The sequence below is a fragment of the Helianthus annuus genome, chromosome 12 (genome assembly GCF_002127325.2).
Source record: "Helianthus annuus cultivar XRQ/B chromosome 12, HanXRQr2.0-SUNRISE, whole genome shotgun sequence".
Taxonomy (NCBI): Eukaryota; Viridiplantae; Streptophyta; class Magnoliopsida; order Asterales; family Asteraceae; genus Helianthus; species Helianthus annuus.
Window position 1 is genome coordinate 81,380,472 of NC_035444.2, and position 27,516 is coordinate 81,407,987.

Genomic DNA, 27,516 nt, shown 5'->3' on the forward strand with positions numbered 1-27,516 from the left:
CAATCAACTCCATATCCTCAGGGTCGATTTGATCGTAATCTTCCTTTGTTAGGTTGGTGTTGCCTATCTTTCCTGCAACAAGACTTTCGAAAGATTCCAACACAGACGCTAAAAACACCATCTGTTGTTTTGTAGATTCTTCACTGAAATTCTGACCATTCTTTAGATCCACAGCAATGTTGCATTGAAATAGATTCTTTTGTGTAGATTGATTTGAAGAATTCGACGAAGAACCACCATGATAGCCACTGCCAGGAGTTTCTTGATTCATTGTGTTTGAATTTTCTGCTGAAAAGGCTGTCTTAGGAGATGCAGTCTTTGGGATCATACTGCCTCTGTAATACAACTCCACATTCTGCTGATAAGATGTGTTATTGACTTTATTGGATTTTTTGATCTCCAATTCATGGCTTTCTAGTCTTTCTATAAGCAGATCAACCTTCATATCATCCGTCTTTATCGTATTCTTCAGCATCAATGCAAAGTACTGCTAGTCTTGATCATTCGGTAATGCATCAAACAATTTGTCTACCAACTCTTCTTGAGTGTAAATGATGTCATGTCTAGCAAGCTCCATCTTCAGATGCCCGAATCTCTCAATCATCTTGGAAACAGACTCGTCCTTTAAGCAACCAAACAAATCAAACTCTTTTCGTAACAGTTTCTTTTTGTTCTTAACTATTTCAGCACTACCAATACATTTTATTTTTATTTTTTCCCAAAGGTCTTTTGAATCTTTGTACTTGATCAGTGCGATAATGTCATCTCTGACCGATTGGTGAAGCAAAGCAATACACTTCTGTTCAGCAACATATCTTTCAATTTGATTTTCTTCCAAGTTTTCATAATCATCTCTCCCCATATCAAAGCCATTTTTCAAACTTCTCCAACTGGGATAAGCAAACGCTTTAAGCCATTCTTCGAATCTTGTAGCCCACCTGTTGTAATCTTCAATAGCCATCAACTTGGGCGGCTTGTTGTATGTTCCATACGCACTTTGTACACTCATAGCATCCGAAAGAATTTTCTATGCACTCGGTGTTGGTGTAGTCTCATTTGTGTTAATTGATGTACCATCTCCCGAACCACTGGTAAATGCAAACACGTCACTAAATGGATTCATGAAATCATCCATCTTTCAAGTACCTGAAACAGTCAACAAACACTTAGAAAAATTTTTGAAATTTTGAAAATTTCACTTTCAAACGAAATTAGTTGGAGAGGAATTACTTCAAACGGAAATCCAACTCAAACAGAAATAAGATCAAGATCTTTTCACACGAAATTAGATTTTCAAACGGGATTAGCAACTGATATGTAATTCCGCGTGAAATTAACTTGTGTTCATACGAAATTAAACGTTTTGGTGCGAAATTATAATTTCGTGTGGAATCTACAAACGAAATTAAATTTCGTGTGAACTGAACAACAACTTTCAAGCGAAATTAGGTTCAGACTTGTTATTTCGTGCGGAATTAGTATGATGATGTCAGCAAATCCGAACACCCGTTCAAGCGAAATTACTTGTTTTTATCAGAATTTGTGCGAATTAAGGTCCAAAACTCTCAAGGATTAGTTAAAACTATGTTTTACGTGAAATATGTGAGATTTAAGCCATTTCAACCGTTAAATTTTGTTCAAATCAGAAAAGAAGGAGTAGAAGTGTGAGAATCCGATGAAATCAAGCTGAATTGGTATGAACTCCTCGTCATGAGCTCTGATACCACTTGTTGGATCGTCGTGTGACCCTAACGAGTCAATCTGAGTAGTTCAGCATCAAATACAAAGGCGGAATCAATGTAAATGACATAAAACAGCTTGTTCCTTTCTAATTATCTTCTTATTGATTGATTCTGAGCTTTTACAGATTCAAATAACACACGGACAGCACCTCGGCTCTCAATCAATGTATCTAATTCCGTTCCAAATGATCAGACAAGTTCAATATTTATAGAGGACTAATTCCGCATGAAACCAACTCATGCGAAATTACATGTTCATACAGAATTAGTTAATTCCGTGCGGAATTATCTAATCTCGCATGAAACATTAATTTCGTTTGAAATGATATATAATCATTTCATGCGGAATTACTCATAAACACTATTTTCTCGTTTTGTGTGCCCTGATCTATCTAGTACAATACAAGACTCTATAAAGAGAAAGTTAACAGACATCAGTGCATCAACACAATTTCTTTTGTAGAAATTTATTTTGTCTCTTTCTGGTAGCTATAGGGCCCGAAATGCCAAGGCTTTCAACAAAGGCTTAAATTATTTGTATATCTTAGACTATTAGAAATTGCGTCTTAAAACTATGGATAACACGATTCTCTCATTTTTTTTGTGATATTTAAGTCAAATGGTAACTTCATTCGTAGAAAATTTTCCGTTAATTGGAGAGTCTGAAAAGAGGACCTTACTATAGAAGTTACATATCCTTTTATTAAGGATAGTTGGTTATCTAAAAATCAAGATATGGTATGATGGATTTAGAATTTGAGGTGTTTAATAAGGTCACATCCTAAGCTAGAGGAGTTTGATGGTCAATTGCAGAACTTGATGAGTGAGATGACTTAAAAGTTGGATCAAGAGGATAACTAGGCCTAGTTTAAATTTAATTGCATATACGTGTCAGGTTTGCTTGTTTATTTTTCTTCTCGTGCAGTAGATGTAAGTTAGCTTCGAGAGGTATATGTTGATAGACGTACTCTTCTAGTTTTGCATTACTTAATGTCATAGAAGAATCCTTTGACAGTTGGACGACATTTATTTGTGTTTTGTTTTTCACAAAGTAGTTATGACAAACATTGCGTAGTTGGATCTTAGCTAAGTGTATTTATGATTTTCTTGTTATAAGTGTTTCAATGCATCTAAAAGGTGAGAAACGGTGTGCTTTTAACTCCAAATAACTTGCTACTTCAGAGAAGCCTTAATATGGAATTCAAGCTTTGACTTACCATTTTGAAATAATACATCCAAGCTTAACATAAGTTGGGTTGGCTTTCAACCATGTTAAGTTGTACTTCCTTTTTAACTCAAATGCTCAATATTCATATGGTTAGTTAGATGATCCATAGATTTAAAAAAATGTATGTTTGGTTAAAGAAAACCAACTTGGCATTTCATTTTCTATTTATCTAATATTATTCTTTTCAAAGGACCAAGGTTTGATCCATGCCTTGTACAATTCCATATCTATTTCAAATTAGGAGCATCAACATAGATAACATTAATGTTACGTCGTAAATATTTTCAAATTTTGAATTCTGCTATTGTTATAGACACACAATAATGAATTTTTTTCTTTCGATTATCTGTTCAACTTTAGTTGAGCCATCTTTTACATATACTAGTAGTAAGACCCGTGTGCAAACACGGATGGCTTTTAGAAAACCATGAATAACACATTTTAATAGAAAGTAAAAAAAATAATTAGTGCAGACTTACAAAATTGATATAAACTAATGGTCAACAGGTTTAGTCAACATGAGTTCCATTATGTTGATAACCTAACCACTGTTTCTATCGACTGTTAAAAACCTTTGTTGCTTTCCAACAGACGTTTGCTAGCAATTGTCATCCATTATCTCCAACAGAGGTTCCTACATACATAGATGCTAAGTATCAGATGTTAGTCAACCCAAGTTAAAAGGGTTAGTCAACAGAAGTTAAAAGGGTTAGTCAACAGATGTTAAGAGAATAATGCTATGAACGATGAATTTAGTGCTCTCATTAAAAATGAGACCTAGGAACTTGTTACTAAAACACCAGATATGAACATTTTTCGCAGCATGTGTTTTCAGGATAGACTTCATGCAGAGCAAGTATCAGATGCTTTCACAAACTTCTATAGCTTTCCAACAGACGTTTCCTAACAACTGTTCCTCCATTATCCCTAACAGACGTTGCCACCATGATAGATGTTAAGTATCAGATGTTAGTCAACCCATGTTAAAAGGGTTAGTCAACAGACATTAAGAGGATAGGGTAACATACGTTAAAAGGGCAAACAGATGTTAGCAGGTTGTTGAGCTCTTTTAGCTCATTTTACCATAAGATTGTAATGAATGATCATGTGTGCTTTTAAATTCATAACTTATTAGATTTGTACTTTACAGATTGCATAAACAATCATAGATAAATAAATACTCGACAACAACTTATATGATTTACACTTATGTAAAATCTAAAAACACAGGTAGCCTTTAGAAAAATTCCATACAAAAATTTATTAAAAACACAAATCACTATACATTGTTCTTTACGAATTGTAGGAATATTCGTAAATTCATAATTGCTCTTTTTCAATAATACACATCATACACTAATATAACATTTAATAAAAACATCATCCAAAATTTATAATAAATATGATTAAGTAGAAGATACACAATTAAATGTTTAAAAATCATCAACCATGACATAATAACATGTCATCATAGGTTTTGTAAAACTTCTTTGTAAACTACAAACTCGTTTTTCTTTATCACAGATCAAAAGTTTCAACCCCTTCCTACTTCTTACCCTAGATACAGCAACATAGAGTTGGCCATGACTAAATACTGGACGTGGAAGATACAAACCAACACGCTCCAACGATTGTCCTTGACTTTTATTTATTGTCATAGCAAAACACAGTGAAAGTGGGAATTGTCTTCGAGAAATCTTCACTGGTATTCTTTTATCAGAAGGTGTCATCTTCAGTCTTGAAATCAAAGTATGGTGACCTACATTAGTCCTGTGATAATTTTTGCTTCAATCACAACTTTTTCGTGTTTCGTGATGTGTAAATGTGTACCGTTACATACCATTTGCCTGATCAATGTTTCTGAGTAACATCACTGGAGCACCAAGTTTCAATACTAATTTATGGTTAGGTAAACCAGACAAACGAAGATTGTTTAACACATCAGGAGGAAACAATGTCATGTTAATCCCTGATTCTTCCTTAGATTAACATAAAGTATCTGAACTAAAATAAATCTTCTCTTCACCAGGTAGATTCTCTAACAACTCTTTATTTATTGAATCCACTACTTCATTAGTTGGAGCAAGAATAGCTCTTTGTTGGAAATACGTTAAATCCCACAAAAACTTATTCATGTCCGGATATGTAAATGAAATGAGAAAAGAAATAGGATTGACTTGATCATGAATAAGTAAATCATCTAGAATTTCAATATCTACCTCACCATCATTTTCTTCACCAAGGAGACCATCACCAAGCTTTAAAATCCATTCTGCAAATTCCTTTATTTCTTGCAGATCTGTTTCCTGACATCCAACTCTTAGGTGCTGTTTGTTTTTGCAGACATAAACTGTCTGCAAGCTGATTTCATCTGTTTCATGTCTGCAACTAAAGATGTGGTCCGAAGATCTGCAAGCTGAAAATATAAGACTGTTTATTTTTTATACTGTCTGCAAGGAGAAGAGGGAGGTCAGAGGAGAAAAGGGAGGTCGTCGGACGAGGAGGAGAAGAGAGAGGTCGCCGGAAAACTAGTCGGAGGAGGAGGGAGGTCGTTGGACGGCGAGGAGAAGAGGGAGGTCGTCGAACGGTGGGGAGAAGAGGGAGGTCGCCGAAAAACTGGTCGGAGAAGGAGCGGCGACATCTGGGAAGGGCGATGTGGGAGGGGCTGATGTTTTAAGCGTATACGAGGGAGGAGTATATTAGGGTTTTTGTGAAGATGTTTTAAGAAGGGGATCCATAGCTTATTTTTTTAAGATGAAAAAAGCTAAGTTCAGATCTGTTTAAGAAATAAAAAACAAACAGTCTTCAAGGGTAACGTCTGCGCGCCTGCTGACATTAGCTCCCTTGAAGATGTTTGAAGAAAAAATAAACACCTCCTTAATCTCATATTCTCAGTTAGCTTTAGTACTTGACAATATCTCCATATATAAGAAGAATTCAAAGAAGTATTGACTATCATGGTTCTGGTACCTTTAGGGATGACCGGAAGAATTTGTCTACAATCACCTCCAAATAGAATGACCTTTCCTCCAAAAGGCTTGGATTCCATGTTCGATTCACTGGAACGTGATATGTCTCTCATTGTTCTATCGAGAGCCTTGAAACAATGCTTGTGAGTCATAAGTGCTTCATCCTAAATAATCAAAGTTGCTCTTTTAGTTAAATCACCTAATTCAGTATTTGGCTCTATCGAACATATTGAATCCTCATTAATGTTGATTGGAATTACAAACCTTGAATGAGCAGTTCTACCACCATCCAACAAAAGTGAAGCAATTCCACTGGATGCAACATTCAATATAACTTCACCTTTCGATCGTAATGCAGCTGCGAATGTCTTCCAAAGAAACGTCTTTCCATTTCCACCATAACCATACACAAAAAAGACACCTCCATCACCTTTTTCAATCGCTTTCATAACAATTTTATATATTCTTTCCTGTTCGGCAGTTAAACACTTTACATAACCATCATGTTCCCTTTGTAGAGCTACTCTGTCATACGATAGTTCTTTCATTATCAATCAATTGTTTGACGATGAAACATAATTGTTCGGAGCACTTGGCATGTCATCAAAAATTTTCACTGTACTCCCATTGATAAGTAGCAACTTTTCAATTTCAGATAGACAAATATTTTCAGGTTCTTCTTGTTGAAGAACCAAATCTAAAATAAATTTTTAAAAGAGTATTATTTTTTCCTAATAACGGAGCTATTGCATAATATTAATGTAGTTGTATATAACTTTAATAAAGTAATCACATTACCTGCAATACCAGTTATCTTCCATTGCTGATACAGAATATCTTCACATAACATGGACTTCATTTCCGACCAAAAAGCACCAGGACGAGATATCGAATTTGACAACAACAACAACATTACAAAAAAGTCCTCAAGAAATCTCCGGTTGACCATGTGCTAGCTTCTTTGATGGCATTAACACATTCCTTATCATCCAACAGTCCTCGTGCAAAACATGCATCTTTGAATGTTTCAAAAACCTGTCTGTCAACTGTTTTTATATCTTCAAAACAGGTTGGTCCCCTAATATGATTCAGTAAAATCCTTAGGTAATAAAAATCACCAAGTGATGGTGGGACATAATTATATCCTCCCAACTGATCCATACGGATACTTTCTTCGATACCATTCCTGATTTTTAGCTTTCCATACATAATATCCCGGGAAATCAACATACTTCAATGTCCTGGCAAATTCATCGACTTTGTTACAATTCATCCACTCTGTGAACATTGTCATTTTCACAGTTGGATTAATAACAACATCACACAAATTATCATGATCATTATACACAATACTCTGACCATCTTCACAATGAAAAGGCAATACTTTAACAACTGGATATCTATAATGTATATCATATATGAATATTATCCAAGCAGCTTCACAAGCAGAAATATACCTATAATCAAGGTATGCTTTTATCTCACCTACAGCTACATTCTGCTGCGTATCGTTGTTGGTGGTATATGATTGAAAAACAGAAGTTGTGACTCTATCAGGCCCCTTATTAATGTATTTAAACAAATATTTGATAGAACCTGACTGGTTGCACCATTTAACGTTACTGTGGCACTGATACTTTCTGAGCAGGAGGGTATTGTAAGGAACTACAAACCTATTATCAAGTGCCATGCCATTCTTTACTATTGTATTACTTGTTTGACGATGACGATGGACAGGATATCCTTCAGAATCAACACAAGTCTCATCTACATATTTTTTGGGAAACTTTTTAGAACATTTTTGCTGAACCATACATGGGCAAACTAGGTTGTCTGTACCACATGATCCATGAATCATAAATTGCTTGACAAGCTCACATAATTCAGGATCTCTTTCTTTATCTGGTATCTCAGCACTAATAACATGATTAATATCAGATGCAGTTGGAAATTTGCTTTCAGCACTTAAGAACAAACATATGTGAGCATGTGGAAGTCCACGCTTCTGAAATTCAACTGTATACATAACTAAAATTTTTCAAGAGTGAGCTGTTAGATAAATATAATTAGATATTCAAAGTTAAAAAAAATATAAGTAAAAGGTACATGCTTGTATATCACCAAAGAATTTATCTTTCTTGAAATCTTTTATTAGATTATCCAATTTACACTTGAATAATCTAGAGATAATATCCGGTCTGTCGTCAGCATTAAGAGCTTTATCATGCAAACACCTATAAATCTCAGGTCAGTTGGGAATACAAGTCACCGTTATAAATAGATCAGGATATCCAACAGACTTGCAAATTGCCATAGCATCCAAGTACTTTTGCATCATATATCTAGAACCACCAGTAAATGATGAAGGTAAAAGTATAGGTTTACCACAACTTTAGGCATTATTCTCTCCACTTTCAACAATAGCATTCAAATTCTTAAGACTTTGCGTTCTAAGTTTCGGTTGTTGTGTCCTTATATAATTCAATCTGGCATATTCTATCATCGTGTATCCATCAACCAAAAACTGTTGAAATAGTTTTTTGGCATTAACTAACAATGAAAACTGATTCTGTATATCTTGTAGTTTATAACATAAGAATTCTCTAATTGTAAGGTTGGTTCTAAGTACCTCATTATCAACTACAATCCCTCTATGTTCAATACCAACTCTATAAACATCTTCTACATATGGGAAAATAAGTGGATATTGCAAAGCAAGGTAAGAAAGATGAAGTTCACTAATTCTTTGAAGACCACCAGACTCCTTTCTAACAATAATGTCCCGTTTATCAAAGCTCCATCAAAATCACCAATTATTAACGCAACAATTTCTGATGCTGTTGGCAAATTGTGAACTCTTCCATCCTTATCTCTTGTTCTAATAAGCTTCAGGGTTACATCTTGCCACTTATTTTCTTGAAAACAATCTCTTACCATTATGAAGGATTGGATAAGAGGATTGCAAGAATCCAACATATTTTTAAGACTTTTGATGGTTGTAATATCAAGCTGGTTGTTTCTTGTAGTTTTGGATTCTATCTGAGAACTGCAAGAAATATAACATGTTAAAATTTACATTCGTTTCTAATGAAACATGGATGTGAATATATTGGGAAGCAATATATATAATCATAAATGGCAAAATTTCATAAAGAAATTACCTTACTGCTTTTTGACTATTTACCACCTCGTTTTGTGAATCATATATGTAAAGCTGTGAAAATTTGGGTTCTTCCTCATCGTCCGGAAGTAGACTACCCATTCGATGATAATTCTGACCTTGTAGTCTAAATACATAAGGACCTTTGCCTCTCTGATAACTTTTGTCAACCTTCCCACCAAGAGATGTCAACGAAAACTTCATGTTATATGCTCAAATATTATTCATGAAATTCTGAGACTCTGAGGTATGACTTTTATATAAATGATGTAGTAATGGAAGAGGTGGAGGTGGAGGTTGTCACACCCTCAAAATCCATCCGCGGAGTATTACCGCGAGGTGTGTGACGACCATGATCTTAGCCACTAATTATTTTGAACAGATTAGTTATTGTCACAAATAAGGGTATAATTAGCGACCAATTTAAATTTTTCAAAACATAGTTTAAGTTCGCAGCGGAAAGGAAAGGGGAGCATATCGTAATTTAAAACCACAAGTTTATAAATTGTGCAACTTACAAACCACGCACTCCAGCCGATTACGATGTCCGTCCGAAACTGTTTCGAGCAACCTGCAAAGCATGAAGTAGGGTGTCAACATAAAGTTGGCGAGTTCATGAGTTGTCCAGTTTTAGTTTTTCAAAAACGTAAGTTGTTTAGATATACCATTTATAATCACGTTATGGGGAGCTACCCCATCTGTAAGCTCACTAAACTGTCGATACCGAAACTGTTGACGTAAAGTTGTTGTGCCCCGAGTCAATGTCTATCATCATTGACCAAGTTGCAAGGTCTACTAGTTCACGCCCGATCCCCCCGGTCACGGTGTGAGGTTGTCAAACCTAATAGCGCTATCAACTACTAACCCGTTCGCCCCAGGCGATTAATCGGTATTGTAAGCAGGGACTTAATGTGATAGAGTTTCGTTTAGTTTTGCTAGTTGTGATTTATGAATAATATCCAAACGTATCTCCCCCGGAGACAGTAATTTAGAAGTACCCATTCGTATTTCCCCCGGAAATAATAGTTCGAAAGTAATTTTCCAAACATATCAGTTTGTTCGTGTCCCTCCCTGGGACGCATGCTTTTAGTGTGTGAACTCACCTTGGTTTGCTCGGCAGACAATTTACTTGTGTTTGGTTGGCCAACCATACCCTATTATGGTTATTAATATTCGTTAGGTTCGTATGCAAGTAGTGTCACGTAAAATCCTACACGTATCTAACACATAGCATACAACATGCATGTCATACAAGCATACACGGTATTGGGCCTATTCTAGCATGTAAGCAGTTAAACAGTAACAGCTGGACATTAATACTAGCACACAGTCTAGGACATCAATTAACACATAGTACGTAAGGCCCACCAATGTTATTGGGTCTGTCCAAATCACATAAACAGTCAACCAGTAGCAGCATGTAGCAAAGTTAAGCACACAGTCCAAGTACGTCAATGCACATTGTGGCCCAGTAAATAAGCAAGGATGCCCAGTCGAAACCGGATAGTCTCGACTCGAGACTATGAGGTCTCGAGTCGCAACCACTGGATTCTAAGTCGCAACAGCTCGTCTCGAGTTGTGAACATTCGAGTCGCAACCGTAGGGGTCTCGAGGCCGGTCTCGACTCGAGATTAGGTGATCTCGAGTCACAACCGTGCTGACCTCGACTCCTGAAGTGCCTTGTCTGGTTTCGAGTTGATGATTGATGGTCTCGAGTCGCAACACTAAGGTCTCGACTCGTCCCATGCTGATGCTTCTAGAATCCTCTAAATGGTACTAACCAATCAAATTTCATAAGCATGCACTATCCAATCAAATTAGCATAACATGTTTTGCACTCCGTACATTTACCAAATTAGATCAAACACAGCAAATTTCAAATATTTCAAGATCTTCAACAAGTTCATCATTAGGGTTTTCACATCCATATTCATTCTAGACATTATGACCATATTACTATTTCATCAATCTCATGAATATACCTAGACTCATCTTCAATCATTATTCAATAAAACTCATTCATTTTGATTTAGTCGTCAATCGAGTGGCAAGCTATCCTATTACGAAATCACCTTCAACAGGTAGGTTTCATGACAAAAATCACCATTTATCTCAACATAACTTAATATGACAGTTTACACAAGCCAATACCAATACGATCTTAAACAAATCCTGGCTAATTATATATTCACATAAGTCACCATTTCAATTGATCAATCCATTCAATATTTGTGTTTAACCTTAACTATCGGAAATAATATCCTAGCATTTTATTATCATTTAAAATCATCAAATCACAAGGAAAAATAACTTAATCAGCTTTTTAAACAAAGTAAATTCTAATCTCTGTATGTACACATGTCTCACAAACAAAGGTTTATCATTCTTTATGCAAAATCAGAAAACACAAAGGTACCAGCAATGGCATTACACTGACCGTGAGGGTTTTCAAACATTGCAGCTGCTGTTACGTCCACTGGCAGGAGCTCCAGCGGCGCCACTGCTGCCGTCACCACTCCTCAACCGTCTGCGTCGATGCTCCAGCTGCTCCAACTTGGTGAAACTCATCGGACCACCAGAACCACCGCCATTGCTTCTCCGGACGGCGCCACCACGGGACTGTCGCCGATGCTCGGACTGTCGGAAAACAGCCTCTCTCTCTCTCTCACCTTCTCCTCTCTGTCTGCGGATGATTGCTATCGTACACCACCACTGGTTGGTGGCGGTTAGCTGGTAAACCGAGGGGAGACAGGGGGCTGTGGGATAGCTTAAAGTGAAGAGGGAGGAGGGAGTTTTCAAGGGTGTTATGGGTGTGCGACGGAACAGGAACGGAGCGCCGGAGGGTTCGCCGGAAAAGCTCGGTGGCCGGTCAGATTTATCGAGAGGGAAAGGGAGGGGATGGTGTGCGGCTGTTGTGAGGGGTGTTAGGGTTTTTAGAATGGATGAGGTGTGAGTAGTGTTTGTTTATATATGCTAGGATGTAGGTTTAGGGAGTTGGGTTGGGCTCGGCCCGCGTGTATGGATCCGCATACCTTAAGTGTCTAGCTAAGCCCAAATGCTCGATTTAAGTCACGAACAAATGCGGTCGACAATCATTTAAGCTTTCGATAAGTAATTTACTTTCGATAAGTAATTTACTTTCGATTCGGGTCACCCGTTAAACAAATCGTCTTTCTTGTCGCGGCTCGTTAATATTAATAATTAATAATAATAATAATAATAATAGTAATAATAATAATAATAATAATAAATGCACGTATTCCCAAAATACCCTTCTCTTGACAACGAGAGTAACAAGCTCGTCTCACGACGGTCAGGACCAAGGGTTCGAGTTGTCACAGAGGTGGTGGTAGCTCAACATCTCTATTTGAACAGCAAAGAGAATATGATGTTTTCTTACAATTTTGATTTCCCCTAAGCATTTCATCTTCTCATAACATTGCATCACATTGCATCACATTTAGAACACACAAAGATGGCATCTCCATGATCAATATAATCTTCAGAATTGAATAAATTAATAAGTCAATATAAGTTATATACACATTGAAATCTTAACAGGAATTTACATTCGTATCTTATAACTTTAGAAATTCCATATGTCACACCCCCAATTTACCACCTAGGGAGCGTCCCTGTTAGGCGTGTGACAACAAGCTAGGAGCCACCAATTACATTGAATCACAAGTTCAAAACAAAGATTCATAAATTATTAGTAATAAAATTCAAGCACAAGTTGTTCGAAACCATTAAGTTCAACGGAAGCATCAACGTATCCCAAAGTATATGTTTCACACAACCAAAGTAAATAAATGTTTGTTAAATAACTCATCAATGCAACCATGACCACTCGCACCCTCCAGCCAGCAAGTTCCTGCGTTCCAAGTACCTAAGGACCTGCGAGCATGTAACACGTGTATCAGACAAAGCTGGCGAGTTCACAGTTTTAGAAAACGTTTGTTACCCGTTGTATGTAAAACAGTTCAATAACCAATGCAAGTAATATTGTTAATATCTCAATTCCGAACAATGACGGCTCCTGAAATACACGACTGCCCTTCCCACGTACTCCTATCTAGTACTGGGCCAGACTGGGTCATTAGTTCACCTCCGTCCTCTACAGGAGCGGTGTGAGGGTGCCAAACCTAAGTAGCGCTACTAACTAATACCCGATGAGGGACTTACAAAAGATGATAGGTGAGAATATTAACCAATATACCCGTTTTTACCCAAAGACTTATCCCCCTATGGGATACCCCCTGACTGTCCCCAACCACTGGGACACATGCTCGAATGTAGTGAACTCACCTTGGATTGCTCGGTAGAATTAATTACTCGTTTAACAACAGTGATTTACCAAGCCCTATGATAGTTACACATAACAGTCAGTTTGCATGCAAGCACAACACGTATCATTTCTCATTTAATCATCAGTTGGTGTACACGAATACAAATGTTCACATTCATCACTAGGCATGGTATACCAATTAGTCAAGCACAATATCTTCCGGTTCACATTTATCCTTCGGTTCACAGTTATCGTTCGACACATCAGTCATCTTTCGACACACTCATCTTTCGGTTCACAGTTATCATTCGACACATTAGCTATCATTCGACACATCAGTTATCTTTCGACACCACAGTTATCTTTCGGTATCTAACTGCTATCATTCGATCAACAGTTATGAAACAAAACCCTAATGGACATCAAGCATAACAGTAAACAGGTATCCAGATCTAACCAGTTTGACCCAGCAGTTTATGTTGTGCCGCCTAACAAGACAAGACTTTTATCGAAACCAACATCCATGCTAACTAGTCACCAAGATTTAACGCATAATGTCTAACGATCTAATCCACATACACATTCATCATATCAGAATTATTCACTAAAGTCATCGGCACAAGACATGTCGGTTCATCATCATCATCGTGATAAACAATAATCGAAATTGAACGCCAAATACAATCACATGCATAATCAGTCATGACCTAATCGCACATATATTTGATTCATGAACAAAATTGTTACTACATAAAATCAAGCAAATAATCATAATTGTTTTTAATCCACTAGGCGAACAAGAATCTCACTAACCGAAAGACAGGATCAACAGGTCGGTGCTTCGAGAGGGGAAAACCTATCTTCTGCCGTCGTACAATAAGGGGAGTCTAGGGTTTGTAATTGTGTAACTGATCCTATACGTAACTTTTATAATTTTTGCTGAGAGTTTGGGCCGGTCGTAAGTTGGGCCGAAAGTTAAGGCCTTTAATCGAAGGATTGGGTCTTGGCTCGAAGGATCCTTCTTAATCCGAAAGATTGTCGAAGGATCTTATTACATACGGTTGAAAGATCATCCTATGTCTTAAGGTCGAAAGGTTCTGGGTCGAAGGATTAGTATCAAGTGTTTAACGCGTTCAACAAGTTTGCAACGTAACCCCACTAGTTATAATACTCTTTTAAGATTCCAAGAATATGTAAATACAACAAAAGAGTCGTGGAATAGGATAATACTAACCTTGGGAATTCGGGTTGTCACATCATCCCCAACTTGAAGGAAATTTCGTCCCGAAATTTGGCAAGTAGGTACGAGAGAGTGAAGTGACAATTCAAGATTGTTGCGGATCCTCCTCAGGTGTTACATCATCCCCAACTTGAAGGGGAATTTCGTCCCGAAATTCTCGTGCTTCACCAAGTTTAGACTTGTCTTTAGGAAAAAGGTGTGGATACTTAAGCTCCATCTGATCCTCTCGCTCCCACGTGAACTCCGGTCCACGCCTTGAATTCCAACGGACCCTAACAATCGGAATTCGACTATGTTTACGCACCTTGACTTCCCGATCCATGATTTCAATAGGCTCTTCAACAAACTGTAGCTTGTCGTCGAACTTGAGCTCTTGGAATGGCACAACTAGTGTCTCATCAACCAGACACTTCTTTAGTTGAGAAACGTGAAACACATCGTGAACATTACCTAATTCCGCAGGTAACTCGAGTCTGTAAGCGACTTTACCGATCCGCTCTAGAATTTTGAATGGCCCAACGTAACGGGGATTGAGCTTGCCACGCTTCCCAAAGCGTACAACACCCTTCCACGGTGAAACTTTCAACATGACCTGATCATTAACTTCGAACTCCAAAGGCTTCCTACGCTTGTTAGCATAACTTTTCTGACGATCGCGCGCTGCTGCCATACGATCTCTGATCCGAGCTATATTTTGTGAAGTTTCAAGAATGAGTTCAGGACCTGTGAGTTGGCTGTCACCTACTTCAGCCCAACAGAGAGGAGAACGACATTTCCGCCCGTACAATGCCTCGAACGGAGCTGCCTGAATACTTGTGTGGTAGCTGTTGTTGTAGGAGAACTCTATTAACGGCAAGTGTTTCTCCCACCCCTTCCCAAAATCGATCACACATGCCCGCAGCATGTCTTCAAGCGTCTGAATAGTGCGCTCACTCTGACCATCCGTCTGTGGGTGGTAAGCGGTGCTCATGTCGAGTTTCGAACCGAACAATTTATGCATAGACTGCCATAGTTCAGAAGTAAAACGCGGATCTCGATCTGAGATGATAGAAGTTGGCACTCCGTGCCTAGCAACTACCTCCTTAAGATACACTGCTGCAAGTTGCGAAAACTTATCTGTTTCCTTAATTGCTAGGAAGTGCGCCGATTTCGTGAGTCGATCAACAATTACCCATATAGTATCGTTTCCAGCCTGAGTCCTTGGTAATCCAGTAACGAAATCCATAGCGATCTGTTCCCACTTCCATGTGGGTATTTCTGGCTGCTGCAGTAGACCCGAAGGCTTCTGATGTTCCGCTTTAACTCTAGCACAAGTTAAGCATTTACTGACGTATGTGGCTATGAGGGCTTTCATATTCGGCCACCAATACATAACTTTAAGATCGTGATACATTTTGTCCGACCCCGGGTGAATAGAATATCGTGACTTGTGTGCTTCATCCATTACAAGTTCTCTAAGATCACCAAACAGAGGAACCCATACTCTTTCCATGATGTAGTAGATACCATCAGATCTCTGCTCAAGCTGCTTTTCCATACCGCGTAAACCCTCAGCTTCGATGTTCTCTTCCTTCAATGCCTCAGTCTGAGCCGTACGAATCTTATCAGGAAGGTTGGAATGAATAGTGAGTTGTAATGCGCGAACACGTTTAGGCTTTGTCTCTTTGCGGCTGAGTGCATCAGCTACTACGTTAGCTTTACCTGGGTGGTATTTGATGGCACACTCGTAATCGTTGAACAACTCTACCCAACGACGCTGTCGCATATTCAATTCTTTTTGGTCAAAGATGTGCTGAAGGCTCTTGTGGTCGGTATAGATGGTGCATTTCGTGCCGTATAAATAGTGTCTCCAAATCTTCAGCGCAAACACCACTGCTCCTAACTCCAAGTCGTGTGTCGTATAGTTCTTCTCGTGAACTTTCAATTGTCGAGAGGCGTAAGCTATCACCTTCTCGCGTTGCATCAACACGCAACCGAGACCCTGAATCGAAGCATCACAATAAACTACAAAATCCTCAGTGCCATCTGGTAGAGATAAGATTGGCGCGCTGCATAACCTTTGTTTCAAAAGCTGGAAAGCATCCTCCTGCTTCGCCCCCCAGGAGTAAACTACTTTCTTCTGTGTTAACGAGGTGAGTGGCTGTGCAATCTTTGAGAAGTTCTGTATGAAACGACGATAATACCCTGCTAGACCGAGAAATTGTCGCATCTCCGAAGGGTTCCTCGGTGCCGCCCAATTTCTAATGGCGTCAATCTTGGCAGGATCCACATGTATGCCCATCTCGTTAACTATATGCCCCAGAAAATGTACCTCCCGTATCCAAAAATCGCACTTCGAAAATTTCGCGTACAACTGCTCCCTCCTCAGGAGTTCTAGGATAAGGCGTAGATGCCGTTCGTGATCCTCCTTGTTCTTGGAGTAAATTAGGATGTCGTCAATAAAAACGATAACGAAGTCATCAAGGTATGGCTTGCACACGCGGTTCATGAGGTCCATGAAGACCGCTGGTGCGTTGGTTAACCCGAATGGCATAACCAAGAACTCATAGTGACCGTATCGCGTCCGAAACGCGGTTTTGGGAACGTCTTCTTCCCTGACTCGCACTTGATGGTAACCCGACCTTAAGTCGATCTTGGAGTAAAAACTTGACCCTTGCAGCTGGTCAAACAAGTCGTCGATACGAGGTAAAGGATAACGGTTTTTGATTGTCATCTAGTTGAGCTCGCGATAATCTATACACATTCGTAAGGACCCATCCTTCTTCTTCACAAATAAGACTGGAGCTCCCCAGGGGGAGGAGCTAGGTCGGATGAAACCCCTATCCAACAGCTCTTGGAGTTGGTTTGATAGTTCCTGCAGTTCTCCTGGTGCAAGACGATAAGGAGCACGAGCAACCGAGGCTGCCGCTGGGGCGAGGTCGATCTGGAATTCCGCCTGACGATGTGGAGGTAAACCAGGGAGTTCCTCAGGAAATACGTCAGGATATTCACGGACAACTGGAAGATCTTCAATCTTCCTTTCGTTAGACGGTGAATCAGTGACAAGAGCTAAAATAGCAGGATAGCCCTTACGCAAATACTTCTGAGCCTTCATTGCCGAAACAATACTAACTGGGGTCCCACTGCGATGACCCTGAACTGATAAAAATTCCCCACTAGGAAGGGGAACACGTATGATCTTCTCCTTACAGAGAATCTCCGCTTGATACTTGGACAACCAGTCCATTCCAACGATCACGTCGAAGCTTCCAAGAGTAATAGGTATTAAGTCAATGTCGAATACTTGACCCAGAAGATCGATTTTACACCCAAATAGGACATGTGTAGCTTCGATTGTTTTACCATTTGCGATTTCTACTATGTGTTTCATTACGAGAAGTGTAGGACTTAACCCTAACTGAGAACTAAATTCTAAAGACACGTAACTCCAGTCGGCACCAGAATCAAATAAAATAGAAGCAATAACACCGTTCACTGAAAACGTACCAGTAACCACGTTGCCGTCGTTCCGCGCTTCCCCAGCTCCCAACACAAACCCGCGCCCACGCGCGACATTACCCGCATTGTTCCCCGCATTGTTGTTCCCGTTACTACCCCCTGTGTTCTGCTTCAGCTGAGGGCAGTCTCGCTTGAAGTGCCCCTCGGCTCCACACTGATAACACCCTCTCTGAGTACCCTGATTTTGTTGAGATTGTTGCCTACCCAACTGCTGTGATGGCTGCTGCTGAGCTGGAAAAGTGGCCCTACAATCCCTAGCCATATGCCCTGGTCGATTACATCGATGACAAACCCGAGCACACTGTCCCTTGTGATGATAGTTACACTTGCTGCACAAGGGTAGCTTCCCCGCATATGATCCCTGCCCTGATTTGTTACTCGAGTTCTGATTCACTGATGCTGTCTGACTGGAACTGCGGGTGCTGCCAGTATCCGTCTTCTTCTGAGGCTGTGCAGAGTTGGACCCCTTGTCCGTATCGTTCCACTTACGTTTGCTATCAGCAGCAGATGCAGTGGAAGTAGTGGCAGCTGTGGTAGTGCTAGAAATACGAGGTGGCAATGAGTCGCTCTCCACCTCCTGGTCAACGATCTTATGTGCCAATCTAACAATCTGAGTTAGGTTATTGAGGTTCGCTGCTGTAACTAAACCCTTCACCCGTGGAGGTAACCCCTTAATAAACAACTCGATTCTTCGGGACATGGGTCGGGACAAGGTCGGACACAAATCAGCTAACTCATACGACCGCTTCACATACGCTTCAATTTCAGACCCCACCATTTTCAGATCATAGTACTCATTCTCTAACTTCTGTATTTCGTCTCGAGGACAGTATTCCTCTCTCATCAGTTCTTTAAAATCGTCCCACGTAGTGGCGTTCGCCGCCTCAATACCTAGCAGTTGAACCTGGGCATTCCACCAGGTCAAGGCACCATCCTCAAGCGTGCCTGCTGCAAACTTTACTCTATCCCCAACCGGGCAGTTACATATTGCGAACACTGACTCCGCCTTTTCGAACCAGCGTATAAGTCCTACAGCCCCTTCAGTGCCACTGAAGGTCTGTGGCTTGCAATCCATGAAAGTTTTAAATGTGCAAACCGGTGGGTGAGGCTGGTTTTGTGGCGCCGGCTGACCTATTAACGAGAGAAAATATACCAACAAGTAAGACTCAAATTTACGATTCAAAGGAAAGGAATGTCTGGTACATGTCATACCAGCCTGATAAGCTGCCAAGGCTGCAGCCACCTGGGTGTTGAGTAATTCTTCTAGCTCAGCTTGGGTCATATGGATTTCGCCACGCCCACCACCGCGGCCTCCACCACGACGACCTCCACCACGTCCGTTCATGATTCTACAAGTATGGGAAGAAGGAACGAATTAACAGACCATTTCAAGCGGATGTCAAGTATTGCTATAGTATTCACAGTTTTCGAGATTCTAATACAAGATTGACTAACAACGTGGGATTCCTTTTTCACACTTGTCGAGATTTACTGGGACTCACATGCACCCCACGTTGTTATTATGTGTGCACCCATAATAATAACCCGATTTGCATGCTTATCTCAGTTCCTCCCTACTCATGTTAAAAGGTTTCCCCAAATTCATGCAGTACGACCGACGACATCACAACATAGAGCATGTATGTTCAAGTAGAGTCCTACCCTTAAAACACGTAGCATAAACAGATAGCATAGTAATTCGTATTGTAATATCAAGTGTGCGTTCGGGTGTGATACTAATCATGAGTATGTGCTAACTATGCTATGCAATAGTAAACAAGAGACGAACCTTGCTGCCTGGAGCTGAGTGTCATGGTCAATGTCGTATCAGTTCAGTTATAGTCTGGTTTTATAAATCATTTTTAAAACCAAATTCACTATAACCAGTGGCTCTGATACCAAACTGTCACACCCCTAATTTACCACCTAGGGAGCGTCCCTGTTAGGCGTGTGACAACAAGCTAGGAGCCACCAATTACATTGAATCACAAGTTCAAAACAAAGATTCATAAATTATTAGTAATAAAATTCAAGCACAAGTTGTTCGAAACCATTAAGTTCAACGGAAGCATCAACGTATCCCAAAGTATATGTTTCACACAACCAAAGTAAATAAATGTTTGTTAAATAACTCATCAATGCAACCATGACCACTCGCACCCTCCAGCCAGCAAGTTCCTGCGTTCCAAGTACCTAAGGACCTGCGAGCATGTAACACGTGTATCAGACAAAGCTGGCGAGTTCACAGTTTTAGAAAACGTTTGTTACCCGTTGTATGTAAAACAGTTCAATAACCAATGCAAGTAATATTGTTAATATCTCAATTCCGAACAATGACGGCTCCTGAAATACACGACTGCCCTTCCCACGTACTCCTATCTAGTACTGGGCCAGACTGGGTCATTAGTTCACCTCCGTCCTCTACAGGAGCGGTGTGAGGGTGCCAAACCTAAGTAGCGCTACTAACTAATACCCGATGAGGGACTTACAAAAGATGATAGGTGAGAATATTAACCAATATACCCGTTTTACCCAAAGACTTATCCCCCTATGGGATACCCCCTGACTGTCCCCAACCACTGGGACACATGCTCGAATGTAGTGAACTCACCTTGGATTGCTCGGTAGAATTAATTACTCGTTTAACAACAGTGATTTACCAAGCCCTATGATAGTTACACATAACAGTCAGTTTGCATGCAAGCACAACACGTATCATTTCTCATTTAATCATCAGTTGGTGTACACGAATACAAATGTTCACATTCATCACTAGGCATGGTATACCAATTAGTCAAGCACAATATCTTCCGGTTCACATTTATCCTTCGGTTCACAGTTATCGTTCGACACATCAGTCATCTTTCGACACACTCATCTTTCGGTTCACAGTTATCATTCGACACATTAGCTATCATTCGACACATCAGTTATCTTTCGACACCACAGTTATCTTTCGGTATCTAACTGCTATCATTCGATCAACAGTTATGAAACAAAACCCTAATGGACATCAAGCATAACAGTAAACAGGTATCCAGATCTAACCAGTTTGACCCAGCAGTTTATGTTGTGCCGCCTAACAAGACAAGACTTTTATCGAAACCAACATCCATGCTAACTAGTCACCAAGATTTAACGCATAATGTCTAACGATCTAATCCACATACACATTCATCATATCAGAATTATTCACTAAAGTCATCGGCACAAGACATGTCGGTTCATCATCATCATCGTGATAAACAATAATCGAAATTGAACGCCAAATACAATCACATGCATAATCAGTCATGACCTAATCGCACATATATTCGATTCATGAACAAAATTGTTACTACATAAAATCAAGCAAATAATCATAATTGTTTTTAATCCACTAGGCGAACAAGAATCTCACTAACCGAAAGACAGGATCAACAGGTCGGTGCTTCGAGAGGGGAAAACCTATCTTCTGCCGTCGTACAATAAGGGGAGTCTAGGGTTTGTAATTGTGTAACTGATCCTATACGTAACTTTTATAATTTTTGCTGAGAGTTTAGGCCGGTCGTAAGTTGGGCCGAAAGTTAAGGCCTTTAATCGAAGGATTGGGTCTTGGCTCGAAGGATCCTTCTTAATCCGAAAGATTGTCGAAGGATCTTATTACATACGGTTGAAAGATCATCCTATGTCTTAAGGTCGAAAGGTTCTGGGTCGAAGGATTAGTATCAAGTGTTTAACGCGTTCAACAAGTTTGCAACGTAACCCCACTAGTTATAATACTCTTTTAAGATTCCAAGAATATGTAAATACAACAAAAGAGTCGTGGAATAGGATAATACTAACCTTGGGAATTCGGGTTGTCACACCATAAATCTTCTTAACCACAGAATCTACTAATATCTCATCACTCATTGATAGTTCAATTTTAGGTATTCAACGTACATTGAAACTTGTAAAATAATACATATACAACAATTCATAAAAGCTAAGATATGAATATATATTAAACAGATATTTTGTTTTTAAACATTTAAAACATACAATTTGTAATATTTGATAATGGAGACGTCTCAACAAAATCAGATGTTTGCTTAGTACTTCCAAAAGGAGTGTGATGTCCATTCCTTGATGAGATTTTTGTTGATGAATCTTATAAGACAAAAATATATAAAATAAATGAACAAAACTACAATTCATAATTAAATTAAAATATATATATATATATATATGCAGTAAGTTTACCTTTTTCTTTTGTAGATGAGTGACACAAATTACTACTAATATTTGGAGTAGCATAAGCAGGAAGGTGATACACATTCCTTCTTTCAATATTGGTGGTTGAAACTTGTAAAATAGAACATATGTAAGTATTCCCAAAACGTAACATATAAATATATATTTCTTTTAAATTTTGTTTACAAACCTATAACACATACCATTTGGAGTATTTGATAATGCAATCATTTCAAAAGAATCGGATGTTGATGTAGGATGACAACCACTGTTGTTTCTCTTTTGTTGAAGAACACGCTTCCTTTTTCCCTTGCTTCATCACAACTTTGACTTTGACTTGCTTGAAGGAACAATTCATACTTACTTGAAATTATGTTATCTGTATCCATAATTTCAAATACCTAAATGAAGAAGATCTGTTGACCACTCGAGAAAAAGGACTTTGAAAGTATTGTGAAAATGACTTGAAATTACAAAAAAAATATCTGCAGTAAGTTTACCCTTTCTTTTTGTAGATGAGTGGCACAAATTATTACTAATATTTGGAGTAGCATAAGTAGGAAGGTGATATATATTCCTTTCAACATTGGTGGTTAAAACTTGTAAAATAGGACATATGTAAGGATTCCCAAAAGATAACATATAAATATATATTTCTTTTAAATTTTGTTTGCAAACCTATAACACATACCATTTGTAGTATTTGAGAATGGAATCCATTCAACAGAATCATATGTTGATGTAAGATGACAACCACTGTTGTTTCTCTTTTGTTGAAGAACATGCTTCCTTTTTTTCCTGGCTTCAGCAAAGCTTTGACTTTGACTTGCTTGAAGGAACACTTCATATTTACTTGAAATTTTGTTATCTGTTTCCATAATTTCAAATTCTTGAATGAAGAAGATCTGCTGACCACTTGAGAAAAGGACTTTGAAAATGATTTGAAATATTTGATAATACAGATTTGAAATGGATACTATATTTTATATTTAAGGATAAAAATATGACAGCTGTATTAGGAGGTAAAATGTAATTTACTTATCTCAATGGCGGTATGACACACCCCAATATTTCCACGTATTACCGGTGGGGAGTATCGTGACGTAGTTGATATCATCATAGTCAAATAATCACAGTTCAATGCACAACGGAAGTCTAAAGTAAAAATATTACAAACCCATTCGAAAGTAACATAAAGTATTACACAACGGGTTGTAAAAAGATCCACAGGCGGATCTTAAAATAAAGAGAAATATTGTTCAACAGATTTAAGCATCAAAAGCTTGCAAGACTCTTTATTTGATACTAGGAGTAACCACCCCATTCCACGTAGTACCTGCACTTAACCTTTTTGGAAAATACCTCAGTTTACACTAGTAAATACAATTAACCGACTCATTTTGAAAATATTTAAGAAAATTGATTTAAATGCACAAGACACAAATAATCTTTTATAACTTGGGACAATTATTTTAAAAATAATCTTGTATACAAATTTATATGTTTGTCGTCCATTCAGGACCCGGTTAGAAGAGCCGGATTAGATTATATGACACCACCACAGGTATATGCCCACAAGAGATGTGAGATACCGTTTATACATACGCAACTGTCAGGTGTATGCCTACACCCCGTGCTTAAGCCGTGGCCATTTAAAAATGAGCCGAGGATATCCAGGACATGGTCATTAACCCCCAAAGCCATTGCATCAAACAAAACAGATTAAAACGGGTTATGTAAACATATTAATCACAATCCGATTTAAATAACTACATACCCGACCAAGCGGTATTATTATAATACCGTATCCCAAGCCTGTATAACGGAAAATAAGTTAAAAGTATTTACCTGAGCAAAAATATAATTTTTATCCCAGCCGTATAACAATCAGCAAGTGCAAATAGATTTTACTGGGCTCCTAAATCTGGAACGAAGGTTTTAATAACCTATTAGATTCCTAACGGGTCTTACTTAAGTTTAAACTTAGACCGGTTAGTTTTAATGAAAGGTTTACGGTTCAAAACGCAAGATTAAGCGAAGACCGGATTAAAATGTGATTTAGACCCGACAAGTATGAAGACTTGTATAATATGGGTAAACTAAACACATTCTGGATTTTTAGGTAAAAATGATAAGGTTTGACCCGTTTCGGTTAATTTATGCAAACTAGTTACATAAACCTTACCGAATGTGAAAAATGCATAACGGGTAACCAAATGAGTCATGAACAGGTTCCACAAGTTAATATGCTTTTAATATGTTGTGATATCAGTAGGATACCTTCCATTATGCCCAAAACGAATTTAAAATCAATTTAAGCCCCGTAGGGGTATTTTGGTCATTTTAAAGATTATAAAAGAGGTTAAATGACAATCTGAGGTTCTGGTCTAAAATGACCAGTAAAAATATTTATTTTTGCAAGTCATATCAGTAAGATATTGTATATATGTGAAATTTATCATTCATGGCCAAATTATGCAACGAAGGGGCATTTTGGTCATTTCATATAAGCTTTAAGGGTCAAATTTGGAAATCTGAGTTCAAAACTTTTACTTACTATTAAAGTATAAAAATTTACTTATACTATCAGTAGGTAATGAGTTTTTAGGTGCCAAATATAGTTTTAACCCATACTATGCGTTTTAAAAGCGTAAAAGTCGATATTTGGCGATTTTTGGGTTGTTTAAGGAAATCTGAGTTTTTGATCAGTTTAAAGTTTAAAATATTTTATTTATTTAATATAAGAAATTAGTAGGAAAAGGTTTGGTATCAAAATGATATGTAAAACTCATTTTATCGAAGAAAAGGGCAATTTCGTCAATACTGAATTTACATTAAAACTCTATAATTTAATCAGTTTAAATTCATCAAAAATTTCCAAAAATCCCTAAATATTATATTATATCAGTAGGTATAAAGTTTGGTGACAAAAATTGGGTTTGAATATGATTTATGCTAAAAATGCCATTTAATTAATAAAAAGACTTCAATTTACGATATCGAGCATAACTCCTAATTTAGACCATAAAATGATGTCAAATTTTTAGGACATGCTTATAAATCAGTAAGAAAGGTTTTTGTCCTCTCACATTTTGAAAAATCTCGTTTTTATATAAAAAGGGCATAATGGTCAACAATTAAGCATTTAACGGAAACATGCAAATGATTTGGATTAAATAGGAACCATATAGTATAATCTCAGAGGGTTATACTAACATGTAATATGGTCCTAATGGAACCCTAAGGCATATCTAAACTAAGTTAAATCGGGTCAGAACTGAAAGTAAAAGCAAAATTCTACTTTTGCGACTTTCGGTTCCGAACCGAGCCTAAACTCATAATTGTCGGGTTGAACATGCCTAAACATGTTCTTATTTTATTTACCAAGTTATTTTAGTGTTTAAACATGTTCCATAACCACTGCATTACTAGTTATGATTTTATTTCAAAAACAGATTCTGTTGACTTTTTATTAATAAGTTTGACCCGACAATTGACCAAGTTAGAGTGGAAATCAGTAGGTGCCCTTTTAAGGGTTTATTACCTACATAATTACCAACTCATAGCCACTTTCAATTCGAATAATGGCTGGACCATTAGTGATTAATCACTAAGTCAAAGCTTAATTACGATAGCTTTGACTTTTGGTCATTAAACTAATAAAACTTGAACTTAGGGAGCTAAGAACACTTACTAGGGTACTTAGCACGAGTATGGAGCTTTAGAAAACTTCCTTGAGCTCTAGGAGGCTCCAAAGAGTGAGTTTTGAAATAAAATTTCAAGTGTGCAAATGACAAGTGAACAACAAGTGCCTTATATAGGATTTCTAGAGCTCCAAGATCAATCCACATGCCGCTACATTGATCCCAGATGTTACCAGGTGTCCCTAGTGCATGAAAAACTGTTGGCTCAGACCCTGGTATCGAAATTTAGCATGCAAAGGCGGTGGAACTGGCTGCAACATGTAGCTGTCATTGTTTTCTGTTACTGGCACTCTCACGCGGGTCGCGTAAGACTCATAGAGAGTCTACGCGGGCCGCGTGGCTCCTCTGTCACCGGAAAACAACTTTCAAACATTGCAGTTTTGGTCCCTGGTCCATAATAAGTTTATTTAACTTTCATTTATTGCATTTAGGACCCCCATAGTTAACTATTAAGGACCTTGGGTCTTAAACTAACTCCGTTAAGCTCCCGGATAGTTGTACGATCACCCGAAAAGTCTTTTTTTCATCGAAACTCCACAAAATTAATATCCAATATTCTTGAGAGTGAAATATACAATTCTTACAATGTTTTTGGGATCGTTAAAAGGTCACCCAGAGGTAACATTTAACATGTTGACACTTTTAACCCCTATGTTTCGTAAAATCCTTATTTTAAGCACAAACGACTTCCAAAGTTCGACAAATTATTCTTTAAAGAATACGAATGTCGTATGAGGTCAATCAGAGGCACAAGAATGGCATGTTGACACTTTGGATCCTTTTTCTAACATATTTACATTGTTTGACAATTTTAGTCCCTCCAGATCAATCCATTACACCTTTAAAGTCCATGACATGTATCTTCATTATATCGGTCGTGATTTTACGAGGTGTTACATCCTCACCCCCTTAAAAGAAATCTCGACCTCGAGATTTACTGAAACAAATGAGGGTACTTCTGTTTCATTGTCGATTCAACCTCCCACGTGTATTCGGGGCCTCTACGTGCATCCCACTTTACCTTCACAATCGGTACGTGCTTCCTTCGAAGCTTCTTAACCTATCGATCCTCGATCGACAAAAGTTTCTCAACGAACTTCAAGCTCTCATCTATCTGCACGTCCTTATGCGACATTGCTAGCGATTCATCGGCTAGACATTTCTTCAAATTGCAGATGTGGAACACATTATGGATTCCAGTGAGCTCTTCAGGCACATTTAGCTTGTAAGCTACAGTTCCAACACATTTGATGATTTCGAATGGACCTATGTATCTTGGGCTTAGCTTGGCCTTCTTGCCAAAACGCATCACCCCTTTCCAGGGTGATACCTTAAGTAGCACTTTGTCACCTGCCTCGAATTTCAGAGGTTTACGCCTTTTATCTGCGTAGCTTTTCTGCCTATCCCTGGCAGCTTTGAGACGATCTCGTATCTGCACAATCTTATCTGTCGTCTCCAGGACTATATCATGT

The 27,516-nt window shown here is 38.4% G+C and overlaps 1 protein-coding gene across 1 annotated transcript; it reads right to left on the reverse strand.

Moving 5' to 3' along the window:
- Window positions 1-4,955: 4,955 nt before the first annotated feature.
- On the reverse strand, window positions 4,956-6,487 carry LOC110893116. Its single transcript, XM_035981311.1, has 2 exons — window positions 6,204-6,487; window positions 4,956-5,379 (listed from the first exon to the last, which is right to left on the reverse strand). Exons 1-2 carry the CDS (start codon window positions 6,485-6,487, stop codon window positions 4,956-4,958), a joined length of 708 nt encoding a protein of 235 aa, XP_035837204.1.
- Window positions 6,488-27,516: the final 21,029 nt, after the last annotated feature.

Excerpts from the sequence above, each read along its gene's own strand:
- LOC110893116 (XM_035981311.1), bottom strand. The coding sequence starts at position 6,487 with ATGAAAGAACTATCGTATGACAGAGTAGCTCTACAAAGGGAACATGAT. Across the intron at positions 5,380-6,203 it reads GGTAGAACTGCTCATTCAAG|ATCTTCGGACCACATCTTTA; the intron begins GTTTGTAATTCC and ends TTCAGCTTGCAG.